At 41.1% G+C, this 22,108-nt stretch overlaps 1 protein-coding gene across 1 annotated transcript; it reads right to left on the reverse strand.

The window, feature by feature from the left end:
- Nucleotides 1-14,799: 14,799 nt before the first annotated feature.
- On the reverse strand, nt 14,800-16,953 carry LOC124149017. Its single transcript, XM_046520349.2, has 2 exons — nt 16,873-16,953; nt 14,800-16,010 (listed from the first exon to the last, which is right to left on the reverse strand). Exon 2 carries the CDS (start codon nt 16,006-16,008, stop codon nt 15,076-15,078), a length of 933 nt encoding a protein of 310 aa, XP_046376305.2. The 5' UTR covers nt 16,009-16,010; nt 16,873-16,953; the 3' UTR covers nt 14,800-15,075.
- Nucleotides 16,954-22,108: the final 5,155 nt, after the last annotated feature.

The raw sequence follows: 22,108 nt of genomic DNA on the forward strand, positions 1-22,108 counted from the left end.
TTGTGATTTCAAAGCTGTTGTTGTGAAACTGGTAGATTTAATGAGTATTTTATTTGTTGCCGGGCGAGGGTCATTACACAAGGGATCCCTTAGGGACACCGTGTGCATTAGCTGGTGAGACAATTCATCGTTCTTTAGAAGAAAAAAATCAATAACCGTGTTCGAGGAAATGGCTTTGATGACATTCAAAAACTAAAAACATTAAAAAAATCTGATAATGTTTTATAGATTTCCTGAACCACATACACAATGGCCATAAAACATTTTTTTACAAGAATAATGTTTTTGCGTAGTTTTGCCTGTCTTTTTCTATTATTAATACCAAAATATATACACAGATCACACATATCCGTACTGATGTGCTCCAGATGATCCTTAAGTTAAAAGTGTGTTGCGTCACGTGTGTTTTGGTTCCGAAAAGACGACGAAACGTTCAGATCGAGGATGTTCAGTTGTGCTGCTATCCACGTGTCATCAGAACTCACTCTCAGCAAGTCTATATATTACATATCATAGATGGAGGAACACAAATGTCGTCACACCTGTAATTGATTTCCTAGATTCCTCCCAAATCTGATTGACGAGTTTCCACCGTATTGCTTTCATATGTTATCCACAAAGAACTCACTACAAGCAATTTGAGAATAATAAAGAAGAAACAAAGAACCTTCCTACCTGTTATCGATTACCTATATTGCTTTGAAGGCGTATGATGCTAGGACAAATGCTAACACCGACCTCATGATGGTTTAATGGTTCAGAACAGTTAATGAGACATTTCATGTACTTAAGCTTATTGATGTTGTGTAAAGTGTTTTATTCATTTTAGCTTTGTAATGCATTTTAATCGGGATGAAGCAGATCAGTAACGTCAAATTTCCTCCCTACACGTTTGCAATGGCGGTAGGAGTGTCGTGGTGGCGTCTCTGGTGCCCCTCCTTTTCCCATGGAATCGGAAACAGATTGAATTATTGTAATGCTTGACAGTATAATCATGATCGATACGGCTTACAGCAGTGAATGGAATCAAGGTTGACGTTAAAAGGAACAGCACTTTCTATCGCATTTTTATCAGTGTGTGGCTAAATGCGACGCTGAAGCTCGACATGAGATACATTGTTTTGCGATCCTGGCCATACAAGATGTTGTAAAATGTCGCGTTGATCCTTCAGCGTTTTCACGTCAATCAAATTCACCATTGATAACCCATCACCTAACGGGAACATTAAGCGTGACAGGAAATATAAAGAAGCTGCAGCGGTAATCCCTCTTTAGCTCACCTGCTCTAAAATTATGTCAAAATCTATTTCCTTATTACATAAACATCATCTCCTTGGAAACCACTAAAGCAATTAAGCTGAAAATGTCACATGCTCCATATCACCAATAACATACCCTGATCTGTCCTGGGGGTTCAAATCCGATTTGCAATATGGCCACCGCGACAGCCATTTTGAAAATAACTATCTTTGGCCACTGCTCAGAATGTAATGTAACACTCCTAAATTCTCTCAAGATGGAGTTGTCGCCCTGTAACTCTGACGTAGCCAGACTTAAGAAGCTGTATGATTCTCCAAATTGTGGCAGCATATTTTGTTCAAATCATTAGCATTTTAGTTTGTTTTACGTGAAACAAAGTGGCATGGCATTAGAAACAGTACTAATCAGAAAAAAAGAAAGAGCATTAGGTAAAGAAGGCTCAAAGTCGAAACTTTGTGTAAAGTAATTTAACTGTTGTGTATTGCAACAATTTTATGCAAAGGTACATTCATTGATGCAGATTTTAAAAAAAACACTTTAGTTTCTTATTTCATAATTGATAATGCTTGTCATCAATATTTATGCAGAAAATATATTAATATCAATGCTTTCATTGTTGATATTTTCAACTGTTGACTACATAATTATCTAGGTGAGCTACAGTGCCTTGGGACTTTTTGGTACTAAAAGGAAATTCTTCACCATTTTATTATTTTCGCCTCCAAGATTTATCTGTGGCATGTCCAAGCAATCCAGGAGAGTGACGGGATAAACTGTTTTTTGTTTCATGTTGATTAAAGGCCAGTCAGTAATCACTGAGCCTGACCACCCGGATCTCATTTCAGTCTGCTCTAACTACAATAATGAGGTGTTGGGACTTATTCTGACACGGGATTCCCACTGGGGCTACACCGTAATACTCACTGACTGTTTCTACCACTACTGAGTGAATATAACCGGATTTGTAATGGCAGATAATTATATTCCGATTTTGTTACATCCAACAAAGAGTTTTCTTGAATAACAGTCTTATAACGAGACGCTTATGAGAAACATCATACTTTTAATTATTCCCCCGTGAAACGGACCTGCTTTATGGTTTTGTCCCAATGGTTTAATGTCTGCGACGGATCTGAGTAAGAATTGGTCTTCGGCAACCTAAAAGTATGCTTGTCGTAAAATGCAAAAAATGCTTTGGTGTTTCGTTTTGTTTGTTTGTTGTTTAACGCCGCACTCAGCAATATTCCACTTATATGACGGCGGTCTGTTAATAATCGAGTCTGGACCAGACAATCCAGTGACTGACATCATGAGCGTCGCGGTTCGATCCACGCAATTGGGAAACGATGACAAGCATCAACTAAGTCATCGAGCATAGTCGCTTTTCAGGACATTCTACCCCGGATATTCACGGGTCGACTTAGAAATAGGCTCTATCAGACAGTGCATATGCAAGAACGATGTTTTATTTGTTTCTTGTTTATCTACGCATTCAGCAATATTCCAGCTATATGACGGCGGTCTGTAAATAATCGAGTCTGGAACAGACAATCCAGTGATTGATATCACGAGCATCGATCCACGTAATTCGGGTGTGTAAAATGTAACGTCGCATTGGCATTATTTCGGCTACATGTATATAGCGGGGATACGATGACATGCATCAACCGCGTCAGCGAGCCTGATCACCATATCCCGTTAGTCGCCTCTTACAAGCATAGTCGCCATTTACGGCAAGCATGGGATGTGGAAGGCCAATTCTACCCCGGATCTTCACTTTTTGAGAAAACGCATATATACATTCTTTAATGCATCGGGGTCGTCAAATGGAGTATTTGAAAACATGCCTTTTCTTTAAAAGAACGCGACACAATCTCGTTAGTATTCCCTCACGGTGACTCGTTTCCCGCGCAGAGAATGTGTAAAGACGTTGAATTATTGTTCAAACTGCAATGTCTCTCGTCTGTGTCTCTTTCATGTTGAATCCAACCATCGTGACTAATGTCCTCGGACGTATTTAACCAGACGTGAAGAAACTATACATGACGATCTTATTGTGACAGATGTGACAATTCCTACTTGTTCTTGGTCGATACTTACACTGTGGTGCATCACGCTGCTGGCCAAACGTTTCATTTCAAATTGCTCGTCAACTTGAGGCGTTTCTATAGCTACGAATTCACACTACGTTGACTTTTATTACGGTCGACGGGATATGTTTGATATATTTCCACCATCGCTTCAGAGATATGTGGAATGATCATACCTTTCTAGATTGCAGGATCCTGAGGCTGAAGAGGTGGGGTGAAATGGGGTATTATGTCGCGTCCAAGATTATTGCACTTATATAGCGACGTGCATGCACGTGTGTGTGTGTGTGGCTGCTTGTACTAGTCAGGATTGATGCCGATTTATAGTGCTAGCACACTGAGATACCATGCCGCAGTTTAACATGAATACCCCACTCAGACACAGTATACTGACTCCGAGCCGACCAGTCCTTGTTTTAGCCCCTTAATGCCGAGCGCCAGACAGGGTAACAATAAGTACCATCTTTTAACGTCTTTTGGTATGACGCGGCCGGGAATCGAACCCAGGACCTTCCGCTCTCCGGGCGGACGCTCTACCACTAGACAACGGAGGCGGTCCAGGAGACTGAAGAAAGTATCAGGTCATCTTTTTTATGAAATTACGAACCCGATTCCAGACTAGAAGTCGCCATAGCAACCTATGCTGGTCGTACGAGGCGCCTTAATAGACGGTTTGTCTGACTTTGTGACTTGGTTGATGACGTGCCCCCACGTTGTGGACCCGTGAAGATCCGGGGTAGAATAGGCCTTCAGTAACCCATGCTTGCCGTAAAAGGCGACTATGTTTGTGGTAAAAGGCGACTAACGGGATCGGGTGGTCAAGCTCGCTGACTTGGTTGATGCATGTCATTGATTCCAATTGGATTGTCTGGTCCAGACTCGATTATTTACAGACCGCCGTCATATAGCTGGAATATTGCCGAGTGCGGTGTAAAACAACAAACCAAAACTAAATCATAATATCAATCACAGGATTGCCTGACTCAGACAGGATTATTTACAGGCCACCATTATATATAGCTTGAATACAGATGAGTGCTGCGTTAAGCAACAAACACAAACTCATATATGAAGAGTCGACAAAAGATTAGACTTCATGGACGATGTTGGCCATGCTTAGGTTATCAGTGACAGGGTTGCCTTCAAGACACGATCCATATCCTAGATACATGTATCAGCACAAATATTCCAGCAGTCTCTGAGAATTGATTTCTATTTTCCTTTTTCAAAATTCTCTATAAGACTGAAACTGGACATGTAACTACGCATTGTCGTCAATATCATTCACGTCACGTGTTCACAATCTTGACTCTGTGTGCCCTGCTAAAGAGTTGTTTAAGCATTATATTGTTAGAGTTATTGTTCAAGGTATTCCTGACTTGAGTTGCTTTTTCGAATCAGACTTAATTTTCCTTGTCCAATCCAAAAAGAAACAACCTCAATTACATGTGGCTATCTATATTAGACGTAAAAGGCGATTATGCTTGTCGTAAGAGGCGACTAACAGGATCGGGTGGTCAGGCTCGCTGACTTGGTTGATGCATGTCATCGTATCCAAATTGCGTGGATCGATCCTCTTGATATCAATCACTGGATTGTCTCGTCCAGACTCGATTATTTACATATTACATATAGCTGGAATATTGCTGAGTGCGGCGTTAAACAACAAACAAACTATATTAGAAGCACAATACACGTGATATAACGTCATTGTTTTTGGTGGCCAAATGTTTTGTATATATGTGTATGACATATTGCAAACTCTTAACTACTGTCAATGTCATTGTATTCTCAATGTCACATTGTAGACTTTACGAGAAAATAAATTATTGCAATTTGTCAGTATATGTCAATTTAATACAAATTGCATAATATATATATAATAAAGACTGTCAGTGGTTCATTTTGTCTTGTAATCAAGTATGAGCTTAAATAAGATTTATGCTGCTAAATGCTCTTGCATGTGACATAAGCCTGTTCTACGCCGGAATCCAAACGCTGATTTATCTACATGCTTCGTTGTCACATTTCCTTCAAAACGTTTCCAAACTGTTATATGGCAGTGTCTATCATTGTAAAACAAGGATTGTAACTGTATAGCATTGTATCTGTTAAGATTCAGTGGAAGTACATGCATTGTACTTGGACAGTGATTAGTTTTTGAGGTCTTTTGGTTTGTTTGTTTGTTTGTTTTTTGTTTCCTTGTTTGGTTGGGTTTTGTTTTGTTTTGTTTTTTTGGGGGGTGTTTTGTTTTGTTTTGTTTTGCTTTCTTTGCGGGGGGGGGGGGGGTGTCTTTTATTGTTTATAAAAAGGAGTATCTGTTACATAGTTGTCAGGAATGATATTCTATTTTACAGTAGTGAGGTGAGTGAGCGAGTGGGGGCGGTCGGGTAGCCTAGTGGTTAAAGGGTTCGCTCGTCACGCCGAAGACTCGTGTTCGATTCCCGACATGAGTACAATGTGTGAAGCCCATTTCTGGTGTCCCCCGCCGTGATATTGCTGGAATATTGCTAAAAGCGGTGTTAACCCAAACTCACTCATTCACTCACTATTTGATAGGGACTCAAAAACACGTGCTTATGGTAAAGTCGCGATCGTACAGAGGACTCTGCTTTCAGTATAGATTCCGATGATCATGGAAATGTTTCTTTCGGCTTCTATTTAAGTATACTCACTCACTGATCATGAGTGAGCGAGTGAGTTAAAATCGGCAATATTTCAGCCATATCTTATTATACATTGATAAGACATATACTGAGATTGAATATAAACCTGCCATCTATGGACAGTACAATAACAAGATGATCACAGTTTTGATTTTAAAACTAGTTGAGAACATTTAACAGAATAAATCATCATTCAATAATACAATATAAAAATGGGTTGTAGATGGCCTGCAACCAATGTTAGGCCCCCATACCAGAGACCATGGAGACTTACGACACTCCTGCTACCTGCAGGGTTCCCCAGCATCCTTTCACCTGCTGGTGATGGTACGCAATTTAGTCATCAGTTAGAATAAACAAATGTACTACGTTTAAACTGTGGTATGAATAAACGTACTTTCAATGATGTGGCCTTACACATTCCCTCACGGGAAACAATAATTGTACACTATTTCACCCCCATTTGAGGACCCCCAATTACAATCACCAACTATCTAAGTTACAAATTATATACGCTACCAATTTCATAAAATGTAACTATCTACACTATTTCAAAATTTATCAATAACTTCAATTTCTTTGAAGAAACCCATAATTAAATGAGAACTAATGATAAGGTAGACACAATTTTATGGATAACAACTTAATTACTTGACAACGGTATAAGGATCTATACCGAAACGTCGCTGTTCACAGTATTAAAGAAGTTGTTATCCATAAAATGGTGTCTATCTTGTCATCTGTCAACTTCTAAGTAATGCCTATCAAACAATTTAGAACTAATGATATTAAAAAGATCCTAAATTGATGGTGATTTGAAATTTTTATCCCTTGTGATGGTATCAACACTGTCAAGCAGGACATGCATAGTCACTGTATGGGATAAGAAGAGGTGTCACAGATGTGTTAAGTGCTACTTTAGCTGCAGCATCAGCCATTGTGTTGCAACGATTCCAACATGCTAGGCAACCAACAAAAGATGATGTCGTTTTGGCCAGTAGCAATTATGTCAAATAAAACTCGATGCTGACACGAAGTATTTTTTATTGCCTGAAGACAGGACAGCGAGTCTGAAAAAAATAATGAATTCCTTATGTTGGGACTGTTTATTCACATATTCGAGAGCAGTTGAAATGGCATTTGATTCGGCTGTAATAATGGAAGAGGTATCTTGTTATCTAGTTAAAGTTCTGGATCCAGTGACAGTGGCGCTAGCAACAGCATCAGTACCCCTTGGATCCATCTGTAAATATAGATTTGTAAATATCATAGTCGCTTCTAAACTGATTATAGTCTTGTTGATGTTGTAGTTGATAAGTTTCAGATTTCTTCAGTTAGATAAGGTAAGATCCACTTTACTAATTGCCAAGGGGGAGAAAGAAACAACCGGATATAGTTTCATGTTTAATATCAGCAGCAGCAATAAAAGGTTTAATTCTTTTTCCAAGAGGCGGAATAAGAGATGACGGATAAGTGAGGTGAGGTGAGGTGAAATGGGGTTTAACGTCGCGGCCAAGATTGTTGCACTTATATAGCGACGTGCATGTACGTGTGTGTGTTTGTGTAGCGGGCTTGTACTAGTCCGGACTGATGCCGATTTATAGTGCTAGCTCACTGAGATACAATGCCGCAGTTTAACATGAATACTCCTCAGACTCCTAGCCGACCAGTCCTCGTTTTAGCCCCTTAATGCCGAGTGCCAGACAGGGTAACAACAAGTACCATCTTTTAACGCCTTTTGGTATGGCGCGGCCGGGGATTGAACCCCGGACCTTCCGCTCTCCGGGCGGACGCTCTACCACTAGACCACGGAGGCGGTCTGACGGATAAGTGATCTGTACAAGGGAAGAAGGGGCGCCTGATCTCTTCTCCTCCTCATCAAGTGCCTTCAGACATTTAGCTTTCAAGTATTTAATATGTGGTAAGAAAGTAAAGTAATGATCGAAAGTTATTCCTAAGAATGTAACTTCCTTTACAACTTTAATTGGGAGTTCTGCTTGATGTAAATCTGGTTGGTTGGTTGGTTTGTTGTTTAACGCCTCACTCAGCAATATCCCAGTTATATGACGGCGGCCTGTAAATAATCGAGTCTGGACAAGGCAATCCAGTGATTGACATCATGAGCATCGATCCACGCAATTGGGATCGATGACATGCATCTGCCTGGCCACCCGATCCCGTGAAGAATATGCTTACTCAAAAGGGCATCATGTGGCTGCAATATAGACCTGGCTTATTTGTGTCATCAGGCCCTGGGGTATAGATCGCTGCTAATGCTACCGCCCACTAGTTCGTCTGGCCCAAACTTGATTATTACACAGGCTGTTGTGACAGAGCTGTAATAATGCTGGCTGAACTATTGAGCTTTAAAGAAGTTCGAATCATGTCTTACAATATCTTGTCTTCACATGTTTTTTGCCAATAACTGATTTGATTCTGTTGAAATGAAAGTGAAATAATTACTTTTTTCTATCCAGAACAACTTCTCAAAAGTGTACAGTAAACTACGATTATAACGAACACGCTTATAACAAACTGACCGATATAACGAACTTATATTTTAGTCCCGGCCATTTGTTGTACATACGCTGTATATAGGCGTATAACGAACTACGGTTATAACGAACTAAAATTATTGGTGGCTTTGAGTTCGTTATAACCGTAGTTTACTGTACTTTGTTAACTGTGTTTTATTTTGTGAGGCATAGATCAGTATGTTTTGACAAACTCGGAAGACTTTTTTAAAGATAACATCATTAGCATTCTTCTTTGTTTATCAAATTAATTTGATCATTTATGTATTCAGGAACAACTGACAATACAACACGGAATAAAACGAAAATAGAAGAAAGGTACTGAGGCAAGCAGGTAAATCTGATGAAGGAACAGAAGGTAGCTCTGAAACCCATGCGTTCTTGCCGTAAGAGGCGACTATGCTTGTCGTAAGAGGCGACTATGCTTGCCGTAACAGGCGACTATGTTTGCCGTAACAGGCGACTATGCTTGCCGTAACAGGCGACTATGCTTGACGTAACAGGCGACTATAGCTATGCTTGCCGTAACAGGCGACTATGCTTGCCGTAACAGGCGACTATGCTTGCCGTAACAGGCGACTAAGCTTGTCGGAACAGGCGACTATGTTTGTCGTAACAGGCGACTATGCTTGTCGTAACAGGCGACTATTCTTGCCGTAACAGGCGACTATGTTTGTCGTAAGAGGCGACTAACAGGATCGGGTGGTCAGGCGCGCTGACTTGGTTGATGCATGTCATCGTTTCCCAAATGCGTTGATCGATGCCCATGATGTCAATCACTGGATTGTCTGGTCCAGACTCCATTATTTACAAACCGCTGGAATATTGCTGAGTGCGGCGTTACATAACAAACAACAACAGTTGCTGAGTGGAAATATCTTAGTTTGCATCAGCTAATCAGAATGATTGATTTGTTTTCTTAACAGTAATTTTATTCGTGTCGTTACATGATTTTAAACACGTGAAGATCCGGGTAAGAATAGGGTCTTCAGCAACCCATGCTTGCCGTAAAAGGCGGCTATGGTTGTCGTAAGAGGCGACTAACGGGATCGGGTGGTCAAGCGCGCTGACTTGGTTGATGCATGTCATCGTATCCCAATTACGTGGATCGATGTTCATGATGTCAATCACTGGTTTGTGTGGTCCGAACTCGATTATTTACAGACCGCCGTCATATAGCTGGAATATTGCTGAGTTTCATCCTACGTCAAACACAGTCGTCTCTTACGACAAGCATGTTTTCTTGAAGACCAATTCTATCCCGGATCTTCACAGGTCACACTTCAGACGAGATGTTTGACATGTGTGATACTACTGCCTGGTAAAAGATCAAATGCATTGCAGATGACATTGAAATTACTAATCATTTTGGAACACACGTGAAAAAACACAAAATTACAGTTTTCTACTCTTTCACTGTGAAATATTCCACAGCAATTTCGTTCAAAGGCCCGGCCACTGCCCTCTAGGTAGATGTTTCTGCGGTTGGTGTATGACGTCACAGTATGGGGGGGGGGGGGGGGTAATTTCAGTCACCAGTTCCAGCTGCGGTTTTCTCTTCTCTTTTTATTTTCAATTCCGATTACAAGCTGGACAATGAACCCCTTTCTGTAACGCTAGCGTTAACTAACGGGAATGAAAATCTTTCAAATGTCCAGTGTTTCTTTCGACTACCAATACTTAGGAAAATCTTGAAATATCATTTCAATTTCGCAAATATTCACCTTTTAATAAAAAGTGACTTCACTGTAGGACTGTATCTAATCGGTTCAAATTAATCCAAATATCGATGCGCAAACCCGCGAAGTTATTTTTTTACAGCGGTTTTTCGATTCATACTTCAACCTCAATGAAACGGAGTCAATCCTTATAATCAAATTTCCCAAAATAAGTGTAATGAGAAAAGATCAATACATTTCAAAAATACATCTGATGAGATCGATTAACACTCAATTCGTAGGAATTCATTTTGTGTCATTACACGAATCAGGTGACTGCTTAATTTGTGGCCACGCCTCCAAAGTCAATAGCCAATCGACGCCGAGTAGCATCTGACAAAGTTGAAAGTGCCTGTCAATCATGGCAAGATACGCGAAAATACAACGTGTAACGAATCAGAACAAGCATTACTCAAAAACACTGAGAAAGTTCCCAATGTTGGCACATATATAAAGGGGAATCACTCCCAACTGGAGTGTGACTAGAGAGGTTATCTGCCTTGAGTTATCAAAGGTCACGGTCACACGATTAACACCATTTGAACCATCTTTCCGAAGCAAGAGTGTCCACTATCCTATACCAAAGCCTAGTTTCCACCTTGGCCATTTTAAACCTACATTTCTGTGATAAAATAAGATGACTATCGCACATATCGAGAGTCCAATCAGAGAACGTTTTACAAAATCAACATCCGGGTTCCAGTTTTCAATACACGCCTAAGTACTTTCATATATTTGATTGCAAACTTCATTGGTTCTTTTTTGTTCGAAAGACTTATCGCTTATCGCAGTAAGTGAGACACAGTGCCATATTTAAACATGAGCGTTTCGTGTTACTACGATGTGCACTGTTACTTGATACACTGTAGAGCATCATTACTTGTAAGAGCGAAATGCGTCATCAACAAGTATCTTTTTCTGATGTAATTTGATCAAAGATTAAATATTTGTGTTATCTGATCGAGCAGGTCGTATGCAATGGTAGCAGTCAGTATGAAACCTTAGAGACATGAACAGCGATCTGATTTGATATCGCGTATTCATCACAAGGGCGCAACTCGTGTTCTACAGGGGGTGGCGCAAAGATCGAACCAAGAAAAGACTTGAAATGGCAACGGTGGAAACGAGGCGTTGATATAGACTTGTGGCATTCTTGCCTCGGGAAAATGTGTTTGAACGTGAAGCATATTATATATGTGGAACAGACCCTCTCTTGCATGGCTTACAATCATCGTAGCGTATGTAGGTTTGTTGTAGTTCGTTTGTTTGTTCTTTAACACTGTACTGTTAAAATACTCTTACCATTGCACACTCATATGAAACCCAGGTCCGCTTGATCGTTCGTCAGCTCTTTTAATTAATAATTCGTTTCCGAAGCACAGCAACACGATCTACATCAGAATTTAGTTAATAGTAGTCAGACGCTGGACCAAAGATATCACTTATGTTGGGCCAACGTTGGCCAACATTATTTTGACCGCCGGCCAAACGTTGGCTAAATATCATTTGGCCAACGTTGGGCTGCCGGTCAAAATAACGTTGGCCCAACGTCCTATTATCCCTCAGCACCTCACAGGCAGCCTGAAATGTTTGTTCCAGTTGAGTTATGATATCACGTAGTAAGCAATACATTCTGCAAGCTGACTTAACTTTGAATTGTTTCCATTAAACAGCAAGTCAATGAAATGCACTCTCTCTTAACAGGGTACCTCATGGTTGTTTGATGTAGGGTCAAATCTCAATATGTACATGTACAAGTAGGTTAAACATTATTTACTTTCCAAAACAACATTTTAGGCTATGTACAATTTATTCACATATATTTCAATACTATGAAACGATATTTGATTTTCCCATTAATTTGTAAATTAAAATCCACCAGACAATGAGCCCTGCACAAAGCCCCACATAATGATGTGAAATAGTTAAATCTTTCTTGGCTTTACCCCATACATTCAGCATTGAGAACAACACTCAGACCAGCAAAATAGTCTCTGCATCTGATGTGCCATGATCCCTGTGACGATCTGGGGTAGAATAGGTCTTCAGCAACCCATCCTTGCCATAAGAGGCGACTAATGGGATCGGGTGGTCAGGCTCGATAACTTGTTTGATGCATATCGTATCGATGCTCATGACATCACTCACTGGGTTGTCTGGTCCAGACTCGTTTACAAACAAACCTATACACGTCAGGAGGAGGAGTATATCCCCGGTGAGAAGTGGTCTGAGGGCGTGGTCCTTAAAGACTGTGGTCCCGAAGGCACACGTGCATTTTGCTAGACTCCCATTCCTCTTGGCACGAGACACTTGAACTCGTTGAACTAGCACGTGACATAGTTATCATCACACCTCTCAATGACTTTGAGGGGCGGTCGGGTAGCCTAGTGGTTAAAGCGTTCGCTCGTCACGCCGAAGACCCGGGTTCGATTCCCGACATCGGTGAAATGTGTGAAGCCCATTTCTGGTATCCCCCACCGTGATATTGCTGGAATATTGGTAAAAGCGGCGTAAAACAATACTCACACAGTGGCTTTGCCCCTGGACAAACCTGTGTCTGACCCCAATCCCAACAACCCAGACAGGTATCAGGTGGTGAAAGGGAGGGGCCAAGACTCTTTCTGCAGGCACATAAAAAACATTTTCGCCTTTCGTGATATGTTACTAGTTGTTTTTCTGTCCTTTTTGGACATGATTTTATTTTAATCTGGAGTTTAAATAATTATAGCTGAAAAACTTGCTAACTCAGTTTTATTCAGAAGAAAGCTTGTGGCCAACAATCACTCACAACAGATATCTCTCAGATTTTACGAGCGCTTGCGACAATTTAAAACAAATTCTTCCATTTCATCAGTTTAAAGTGAATAATTTTCGAAATATTGTTTTCTAGAAAATCTATCAAAGCGTGTAATCATATCTATAGTAAGAGGCGACTAACGGGATCGTGTGGTCAGGCTCGCTGACTTGGTTGATACATGTCATCGTATCCCAATAACCTGAAGATCCGGGTTGGAATAGGTCTTCAGCAACCCATACTTGCCGTAAAAGACGACTGTGCTTGTCGTAAGAAGCGACTAACGGGATCGGGTGGTCAGGATCAGACTTGGTTGATGCATGTCATCGTATCCAAATTGCGTGGATCGATGCGCATGACGTCAATCACTGGATTGCCTGGTCCAGACTCGATTACTTACAGACCGCCGTGATATAGCTGGAATATTGCTGAGTGAGGCGTCAAACAACAAACCAACCAACCAACTACTTCAATTATACCTCTGTGTTTTGCAATTACTTTGTTTTTGAACCATAACATAAGCTTACCTGACATTTTGGTTGTAAACGCCACACACAGGCTGTAAGCGACGGCTTAAATAATCCGAGTCTGGACCTGATAAACCAGTGCCCCATTACATGTGCAACGCCCTACTCTTTCAACCGAGCCTGATCGACAGGTCCATTTTTGAAGCGTACGTAAAATATATTCAACAGGGGAGATAATTCAGACATCAAGCGATCATAAAATGAGTTCTTATGAATTTCAAATACAAAAAAATAAAAGTGTAAGATGAGGTAATCAATGCAGAATAAAAGTATATTTTTTTATTGTTTTATAAGTTATACAAATCGTGTACATCGCTGTAAAAGTGTTTCTCAGATACTCCCCTATTCCTGTGAATAACCGAGTCTTACCGAATTTCTCTCAATAATAAGCTAAAAGACAGCCACTCAATTGGCCCCTTCTGGTTGTGAGTTCAGCAATGATCTACATTTCATATCGAGGTTGTGCGAGCCCTGAACATATTTAATCCTATCAGAAGAAAAAAAATATTTTTATTAAATATATTTTTCCAAAAAGATGTTACCGCGTAAATCCTTAGTCCAGAAGACTCTGTGAGTATTTGAGACAGCACGCCAAAGTCAAGCTGACTCGTGGCGGTATAGGTTTAGGGAAGCTGTTTCTATTATTCGCACTGATACCGGTTTTACAGTTCAAGCCCACTACGATACTATGCCACAGTGTAACATGAAAAATCCCACTCAGACACAGTAAACTGACTTCGAGCCGACTAGTCCTTGTTTTATTCTCTTAATGAGGCAGGGTAGAAACAAGTAACATCTTTTAAAATTATTCTTTTGGTATGACACGGCTGGGGTGCGAACAACTGACCTTCCGCTCTCTGGACAGACGCTTCATCTACTAGACAACGGAGGCGGTCCTTCAGAAAGACAAGGGAGTGCAAAACATGTACGTTATACATCTCTTTGATCACTGCCAGATTGCAATTTTGAGATGCTCGTACATTCCATGCATCAAAGGGGTGGTCGGGCAGCCTAGTGGTTAAAGCGTTGGCTCGTCACGCCTAAGACCCGGGTTCGATTCCCCACATGGGTGCAATGTGTGAAGCCCATTTCTGGTGTCCCCCGCCGTGATATTGCTGGAATGTTGCTTAGAACGGCGTTAAACCATACTCACTCACCATGCATCAATCATTTTCCTTCTGGAGATTTCTGAGAAAAAGACTACCGCTAGAAACTTTTATTCTGTATCTCATACACTGCATAATATATTTTCTTTGTGCTCATTGCACTAGATAGAACAATAATTCAGCTAAATGTTACCATATTGATGTACAATGTAGTAGTGTTATTGTCATACGTTAACCGTTTTCTTCGACAATTTACATAAATGTGAAAATGAAAGGAAAATAGGACCTTCATCTATTTTCTTCACACGCGATATTCAGATCACCATCCTCGATTGTCCAGGGTATAATTGACAAGTCAACATCAACGAACTGTCAGTCTCTTATGCCGCGGTACTCCTGGGTACCTCAGACCCTCTCTTCCTCAGGCTGCAAACAGTCCTCCAGTTTTTGATTGCCATTTCAATTACCCCCATACTAATCTGTGGGAAATATTTATTGTAGGCCACTGCAAGCTCACAGTCGTCATCAAACTGGCGTACGCTGAACTCTCCATCAGTGCCCTCCAATATGAGCTTAGAATTCACCATCATCACGGCTCTTTCATCCTTGAAGGTGATTGCCCTTATGGTATCGTGGAATGGTGTCATATCAGGATCGGTGTAAACAGAGTCGAAACATTCGCCCAGCTCTTCCAACTCGGTCCTTAGATTCAGTTCGAAGTCGTAAAAACGCCTAAATCTTCCGATGTTGTATTCATGAGGAAGAGGTGTGGCTGACCGGAAGTCTCCTTCTCCGTGCATGCGCAGTATCTTTCCACCTTCTTTGATGTACTTGTATTCCAGAAAAGATTCTTTTATCAGAGGCGACTCTGTTTCAAAGTCCATGCAAATGGCTCCAAATGTTGGATGGCCAATGCTGATCTCAATCAGATACAGATCTCCAGGTTTCACGACATTCTTCACAAAGACGATCACGTGATTATCCGGAAGCATCGCGGGTGTCGACACAGTCGCGTTGTTCAGGTATGCGTCATAGCCCAAGGATTTCAACAAGTAGAAAGTGAAAACATTCTGAGTGTAGCACAATCCACCTGTTCTTGAGAAGACTGACTCTTTGATTTCGTCTATGGTTGGCCTGCGTCTCACGCTGTGGTCCTCCGCCATGAGACTTAGGTTCTGAAATAGGACGGTGTGCTGTAGACGGAACACCAGTAAATTAAGGAAATCCAGTTTATTGGCAGCCATCTTGGATGGAGCATCCGAAATATCTAGAACATCCCTGATGAACTCCAACGATTCTTCTTTCGTCAGCATTTCTGAAACAATATGAGCGAATCAGGGTTGGAAACAGGTAAGATCAGCTGATAAGTTCAAGATAACTCTCAGGGCTTTAAGACCCGTGGTGATCCGGGTTGGAATAGGTCTTCAGCAACCCATACTTGCCGTAAAAGACGACTGTGCTTGTCGTAAGAAGCGACTAACGGGATCGGGTGGTCAGGATCAGACTTGGTTGATGCATATCATCATATCTCAATTACGTAGATCGATGCTCATGATGTCAATCACTGGATTGTCTGGTCCAGACTCGATTATTTACAGACCGCCGTCATATAGCTGGAGTATTGCTGAGTGCGGCGATAAACAACAAACAAATAAACACAGTTTGACGTCAAGCCCCAGAAAGCATGACAAATTATACTTAACACACGGATTATATATGTAGTATGTTATCAAAAACTTAGGGGTATTAAATGTGTTCAAAGACCCTTCAAAGTAAGGATTAGACACAAATTTGAAAGATTTTGACATGCACTTGGTGCATTATGGACATAATTATAATTTCATTTTTCAATGACAGGTCGCAACAGTGCTTGTTTTATATCGAGGCAATCAGATTTCAGGTATTACAATGAACACATATTTCTTTAATTATTTCAGATTGAACGCCGTCATATAGTTGGAATAGTGCTGAGTGCGTTCATCGTGTCGGCCATTTTGACGTCTTTTACTTGATGTCAATGTATTACGACCTGCTGTCATTGTGACTGACTGAGGTAGTTCTTAACAAACTCCGACGTGCATACAGTTTGGCCCTCACTCTATGAAGGTTCATGTTCCATTGAACTCACACTAAAAAAAAATGAACCAAACTAGGTATATGAAAAATATATTACTAACCTGTCTGTTTAACGTGCCCAACGATGTTCTCTCTGAATACCGCACTGACTAGCTATTACGTTACACACAGGTACACGAACGTCATGGTCTAGTTAACAACTATGATACGCTATTTGGAACCCAATCCCAAGGACGTTCAACTTTGTACTTTCAAAACGTTTATAGCTAAGAATGTTACCAAACGGGTTAAGGTATTCTAATAGCTTTATCATCCCTGCACACATGTCGGCCTTAGTGAGTGAGTGAGTTGGGGTTAACGCCGCTTTTAACATTATTCAAGTTATTTCACGGCGTTCCGTTAAATGTGGGAGGAAAGCCCGAAGTGATGCAGGTATCAGGCATTTACCACTTCGGTGAAACCCACGAGCACGGTGCTGACAAACCTAGAAACATAATCGGGGAGAACCGGGATTCGAAACCACAATCATAGGTTTCTGGCGTGCCCAAGGGACGCAACTCTGCACAGCGCATCGCGGCGCCTTAGACGACTGGGCCACCCGACGGTCTTAGTACAGCTGAACTTGATTGATAACTGAGTCTTCCCTTGTCGTGCATCAGGTTTGTTTTTTAATTGCAGAAAAAGAAAAAAACTTCATTCTTCTCGTTAGTTGTTGCTTGACTACGTAAATATATTTTTGCATGACGTCACATCGCTGGACGATAAAAACTGTGTAAATGAGATGAATGTTGTTATTCCAAGTGGTCATTTGACACAAAATTCACACGTTCTTACACACATGGCGACTTATGACAGGAGAACATTTAAACTTATTGCTTTTGTGCAATTTTGGTTAGATCAACCACATTATTGTGATCGCCCATATAATTCTGATAAATGTATGATAATGTAGCTACTCCTTTTGCTGCTCGTCCAGCTTAGCGGTTCATTAAGTATATGTACAAAGAAACTAAATTATTCATAGAAGAAATATGTCCGGAACACAACGCCGCTGCATGTCCACAATATTCTTTCATGCAATGGCCTAACATATGTCTGGGTAACTGATTAGACGTGTACATTTCCCGCTGACCACGGTGTCACTATTGCTATATATCACTTCATAACTTGATGACCCGTCCGGGTTTAGCATGAAAACAATTTAGGTATGATTTAATAGATTCATTATATTTTACCCGACAGACCGTATATTGTGTTGTAATGGCTTCCAACATTTTGAATTGTATTAATGTTTTTTTAGTTTTAAGTGATCGTAGATATCCCGTGCCATTAATGGGATCGGGTGGTCAGACTCGCTAACTTGGTTGATCCGATTGCGTGGATCGTTGTCATGATGTCAATCACTGGATTGTCTTGTCCAGCCTTTATTATTTACAGACCGCCTCGTGCAGTTGGAGTGACACGTGGTCCTGTGCACAGCGCACAGATCACTATTCAGGGGAAGTTAAGCAACGTCGGTCTCGGAGAGTAGTGGGATGGGTGACCACGTTCAGCAGCTTGACTCCTGAGAGTTTCTAGGGCTTCGGTCCTGCCCCACACTGAAGCACATGTACCACCTTAGGCAAGTGACTTTGTTCGAAATGTGCCTCTTTTCACCCAGCAGTGAGTGGGTACCCGGTAGGATGAGATGGTAATGTGTCTGTTAACCATCTAGCTCCTCACAGGCAGCTTGGGGTGTATGATCCCCAGGCAGCTGAGAATGAAAATCGAGTGCTCACTGATCCATTGACCGGGGTAATAATAGTGTAGCTCTATGAGCATTCACTTGGTGAATGGAATCTGGCGCATTAAATATGCACATATTATTATTATTATTATTATTGCTGAGTGCAGCGTTTAACAACAAACAAACAAACAAACAAAGAAGTCAACCAAGTCACCTAGCCTGATCACCCGGTCCATGATTGAAGCTGCAGTGTTTAAAGAACAAACAAGACTACTCTACCATCGAGTGGCATGACGAACTGTATGCATTTTGAGGTCAATATAGAAACATAGATACAGAAACTTTGTGATCGAAGAGTAACAAGTTCTCAAAAATAGTTCAGAATATTCTTCATACCAATAAGGCATATGGAAAAGCATATCATAGTTCTCTCTCGAGAAACGAGATAAAAACTCAATCAAACTAACGTGATTATAGATCTCCATTGACGATACTATTTAAGGTGAATTTGAAACTCGTTAACGTCAGACTAAAGTAGTACTACTATTAATACTGTATCTATTTCGTTTATTAGTGTTTCGACAGACTCGTGAAGATCCGGGGTAGAATAGGCATTCAGCAACCCATGCTTGCCGTAAAAGGCGACTATGCTTGTCCTAAGAGGCGACTAACGGGATCGGGTGGTCAGGCTCGATGACTTGGTTGATGCATGTCATCGTTTCCCAATTGCGTGGATCGATGCTCATGATATCAATCACTGGATTGTCAGGTCTAGACTCGATTATTTACAGACCGCCATCATATAGCTGGTATTGCTGAATGCGGCGTTAGACAACAAACAAACTGAAACTAAAACTGTTGCGACAGGTGTTCTGCGTGGCCATGGTAACACGTGACGCTAGTAAACCGGTGCATGCATGAATGGGTACAATAAACCTTTAGTCTCAGCTTGTTATTTCCAGATACCCATAAGCTGACTAATATAATCCATCTGATAGTACATGGTTTCTGCCTACTTAATAATATATATATATATTATAATAATTACATCATTTATATTTACATAGGTGTGTCAGAACAGGGACAGGAAAAGACCAAAATAATCTTCAAACCAAATCCATTAAATGGGCACGTTTTGTCACTAAAACGTTTAGAAAAGCTAACTTCATAAGCTGTTTATGAATTGTGTTTGTGACGGGTGTTACCCGCGGGGGAGTGGGGGTGACGTCCTTTTTTCGCGAACACATGGTGTCATCACTATTTGCAAGTGTTTCAGAGACACTTTGGAAATAGTCGGGATGGTACAATGAACTGATTTTATTGGACATTTTTTTATGATTAAGGAATTTTTTGTCGCTTGTTATTATAATGAAGCATGACATTTAGCTTGGCTGCTAAAATGACTCATTCTTGTAACATAATTGATCATAACGGAATGCGAAGCCAACTAAAAAAAATTAAAAAACTGTACTCTCTATATTTTCAGGGACGGTCGGGTAGCTTAGTGGTTAAAGCGTTTTCTCGTCACGCCGAAGACCCGGGTTCGATTCCCGACATGGGTACAATGTGTGAAGCCCATTTATGGTGTCCTCTGCCGTGATATTGCTAGAATATACTCACTCACTCACTCTATATTATTTTCTATAGGTCCGGTTATAACACGTTACAAAATCATACGATGCTGGTTCGACCCCCGCTGACGACTTACGTTTCCATAAAATTTGCAACGATTCACTTGAGTGTGAAAAGGAAGTCCAGTTCCGTTAATTCCACTATGTACTACAACTGAATGGTGGGCTGAAGATAATGTAGACATGACTAACGTACACCCAACCCCCTTTCCGGGAATATAATAGAGAAAACTAATATTCAGATAAATGGTTTTGTCGATGTTATTAGCAATAGGGTTGCGTCACAGGTGTGTTTCAACATCCACACTCATACACGGAGGTGATTAGTCTCTTACCCATCTTTAATTCAAACTTGATGACATATGTCACAATATTCTTGTGTATGGAGAGAAACGAAGGAAACACAACGCTTACCTTGAATCAGAAGGTCGGTGAACAAGTTTTTGTTATGTTGACCAACAGTGGTGTTTCATTGAATGCCGACAGTCTTCGGTTGGTCAGGTAGTGACTGACCAGTGTACCGGACTTACATATAAATCGCCCTCCGCTTGGCTAATTTCATTACCGAGACATTAAACTTTGTAACAGCCGTTTGACGAGATTTAGACCGTGAATCTAGAAACATTGACCTTGAGCCCCAGGGTATTTGCAACCTCTACACAATGAATAACTGACCACTTGACCACGGGGTATCCTTTGATTGTGATCATAACTGGACACGTAATGACCCGTGCCTAACTCGCACCGAACTCGGAGTCATTGGTTTGGTTTAACAGCGTTTTGAACAGTATTCCAGTCATATCAGGGCCCACTTGCACAAAGCGATCTTAGCGCTACGACTATTGTAAGCCTATGTTAAAGTATGGGAGTTACGATCATTTTAGCGTTAAGATCGCTTTGTGCAAGTGGACCCAGGTGTGTCAACTGGGTGTTTGGGAAAATTCCGAAGTGATGCAGGTCTCAGACGTTTACTACTTTGGTGAAACACACGAGCACGGGCATGGTGCTGACAAACTTTGAAATAGTACTCAGGATATTCGAACCCTCGGTCCTAACCTCTGGCGTGCCTCAAGGCCAAGGACGCAACATAGACACCTAGACATCTTCCCTTGCCTCGGGAAGATGACACCTAGACGACTACATCTTCCCTTGCCTCGGGAAGATGTCACCTAGACGACTGGGCCCCCACGTACTTAGATAGGCAGCCTGAGAATCATCGATTGTAGGTGCCAGTAGGTTCGGTTAATAATAATGATGAAAGTAATAGAATTAAGAAACATTTTAAAGATAATGATTCATTGTCCTATCATGCATTGATGTGCCTTTACATATCTTCAGTGTATAGCAACACAAGTCGGAACTTGAAACCTCAAGATTATACACACCATCTTTCTTATAGGGGCTGGTGGAAAAGCATAATAGGTAAAGGGTTCGCTCGTCACGCCGCAGGCCCGATTCCCACATAGGTACAGTGTTAGAATATCATTTCTGTGATTATTGATGGAACATTCGTAAAAGCGTTAAACCACACCCGTGAAGATCCGGGTAAGAATAGGTCTTCAGCAACCCATGCTTGCCGTAAAAGGCGACTATGCTTGTCGTAAGAGGCAATGGGATCGGGTGGTCAGACTTGCTGACTTGGTTGATGCATGGCATCGTATCCCAATGCTCATGATATCAATCACTGGATTGTCTGGTCCAGACTCGATTATTTTCAGACCTCCGTCATATAGCTGGAATATTGCGGCGTTGGAGTGCGGCGTTAAACAACTAACACAAAAACAAACAAAACAAATTATAGTATTCCCGATTGTGTCAGACATTTGTCTGGTACTCACTACTATTTTTTAGAGTATGAGTGATTTGGGTTTAACGCCGCTTTAAACAGTATTCCAGTCATATCATGACGTGTCGGCTTAATGTGGGAAGAGATACCCAAGTGATGCAGGTCTTAGACGTTTACCACTTCGGTGAAACCCA

Source organism: Haliotis rufescens, unplaced genomic scaffold, assembly GCF_023055435.1.
Source record: "Haliotis rufescens isolate VD_foot unplaced genomic scaffold, xgHalRufe1.0.p SCAF_8, whole genome shotgun sequence".
Taxonomy (NCBI): Eukaryota; Metazoa; Mollusca; class Gastropoda; order Lepetellida; family Haliotidae; genus Haliotis; species Haliotis rufescens.

Bases quoted from the DNA above. Each gene is read 5' to 3' on its own strand.
- LOC124149017 (XM_046520349.2), bottom strand. From the start codon at position 16,008: ATGCTGACGAAAGAAGAATCGTTGGAGTTCATCAGGGATGTTCTAGAT.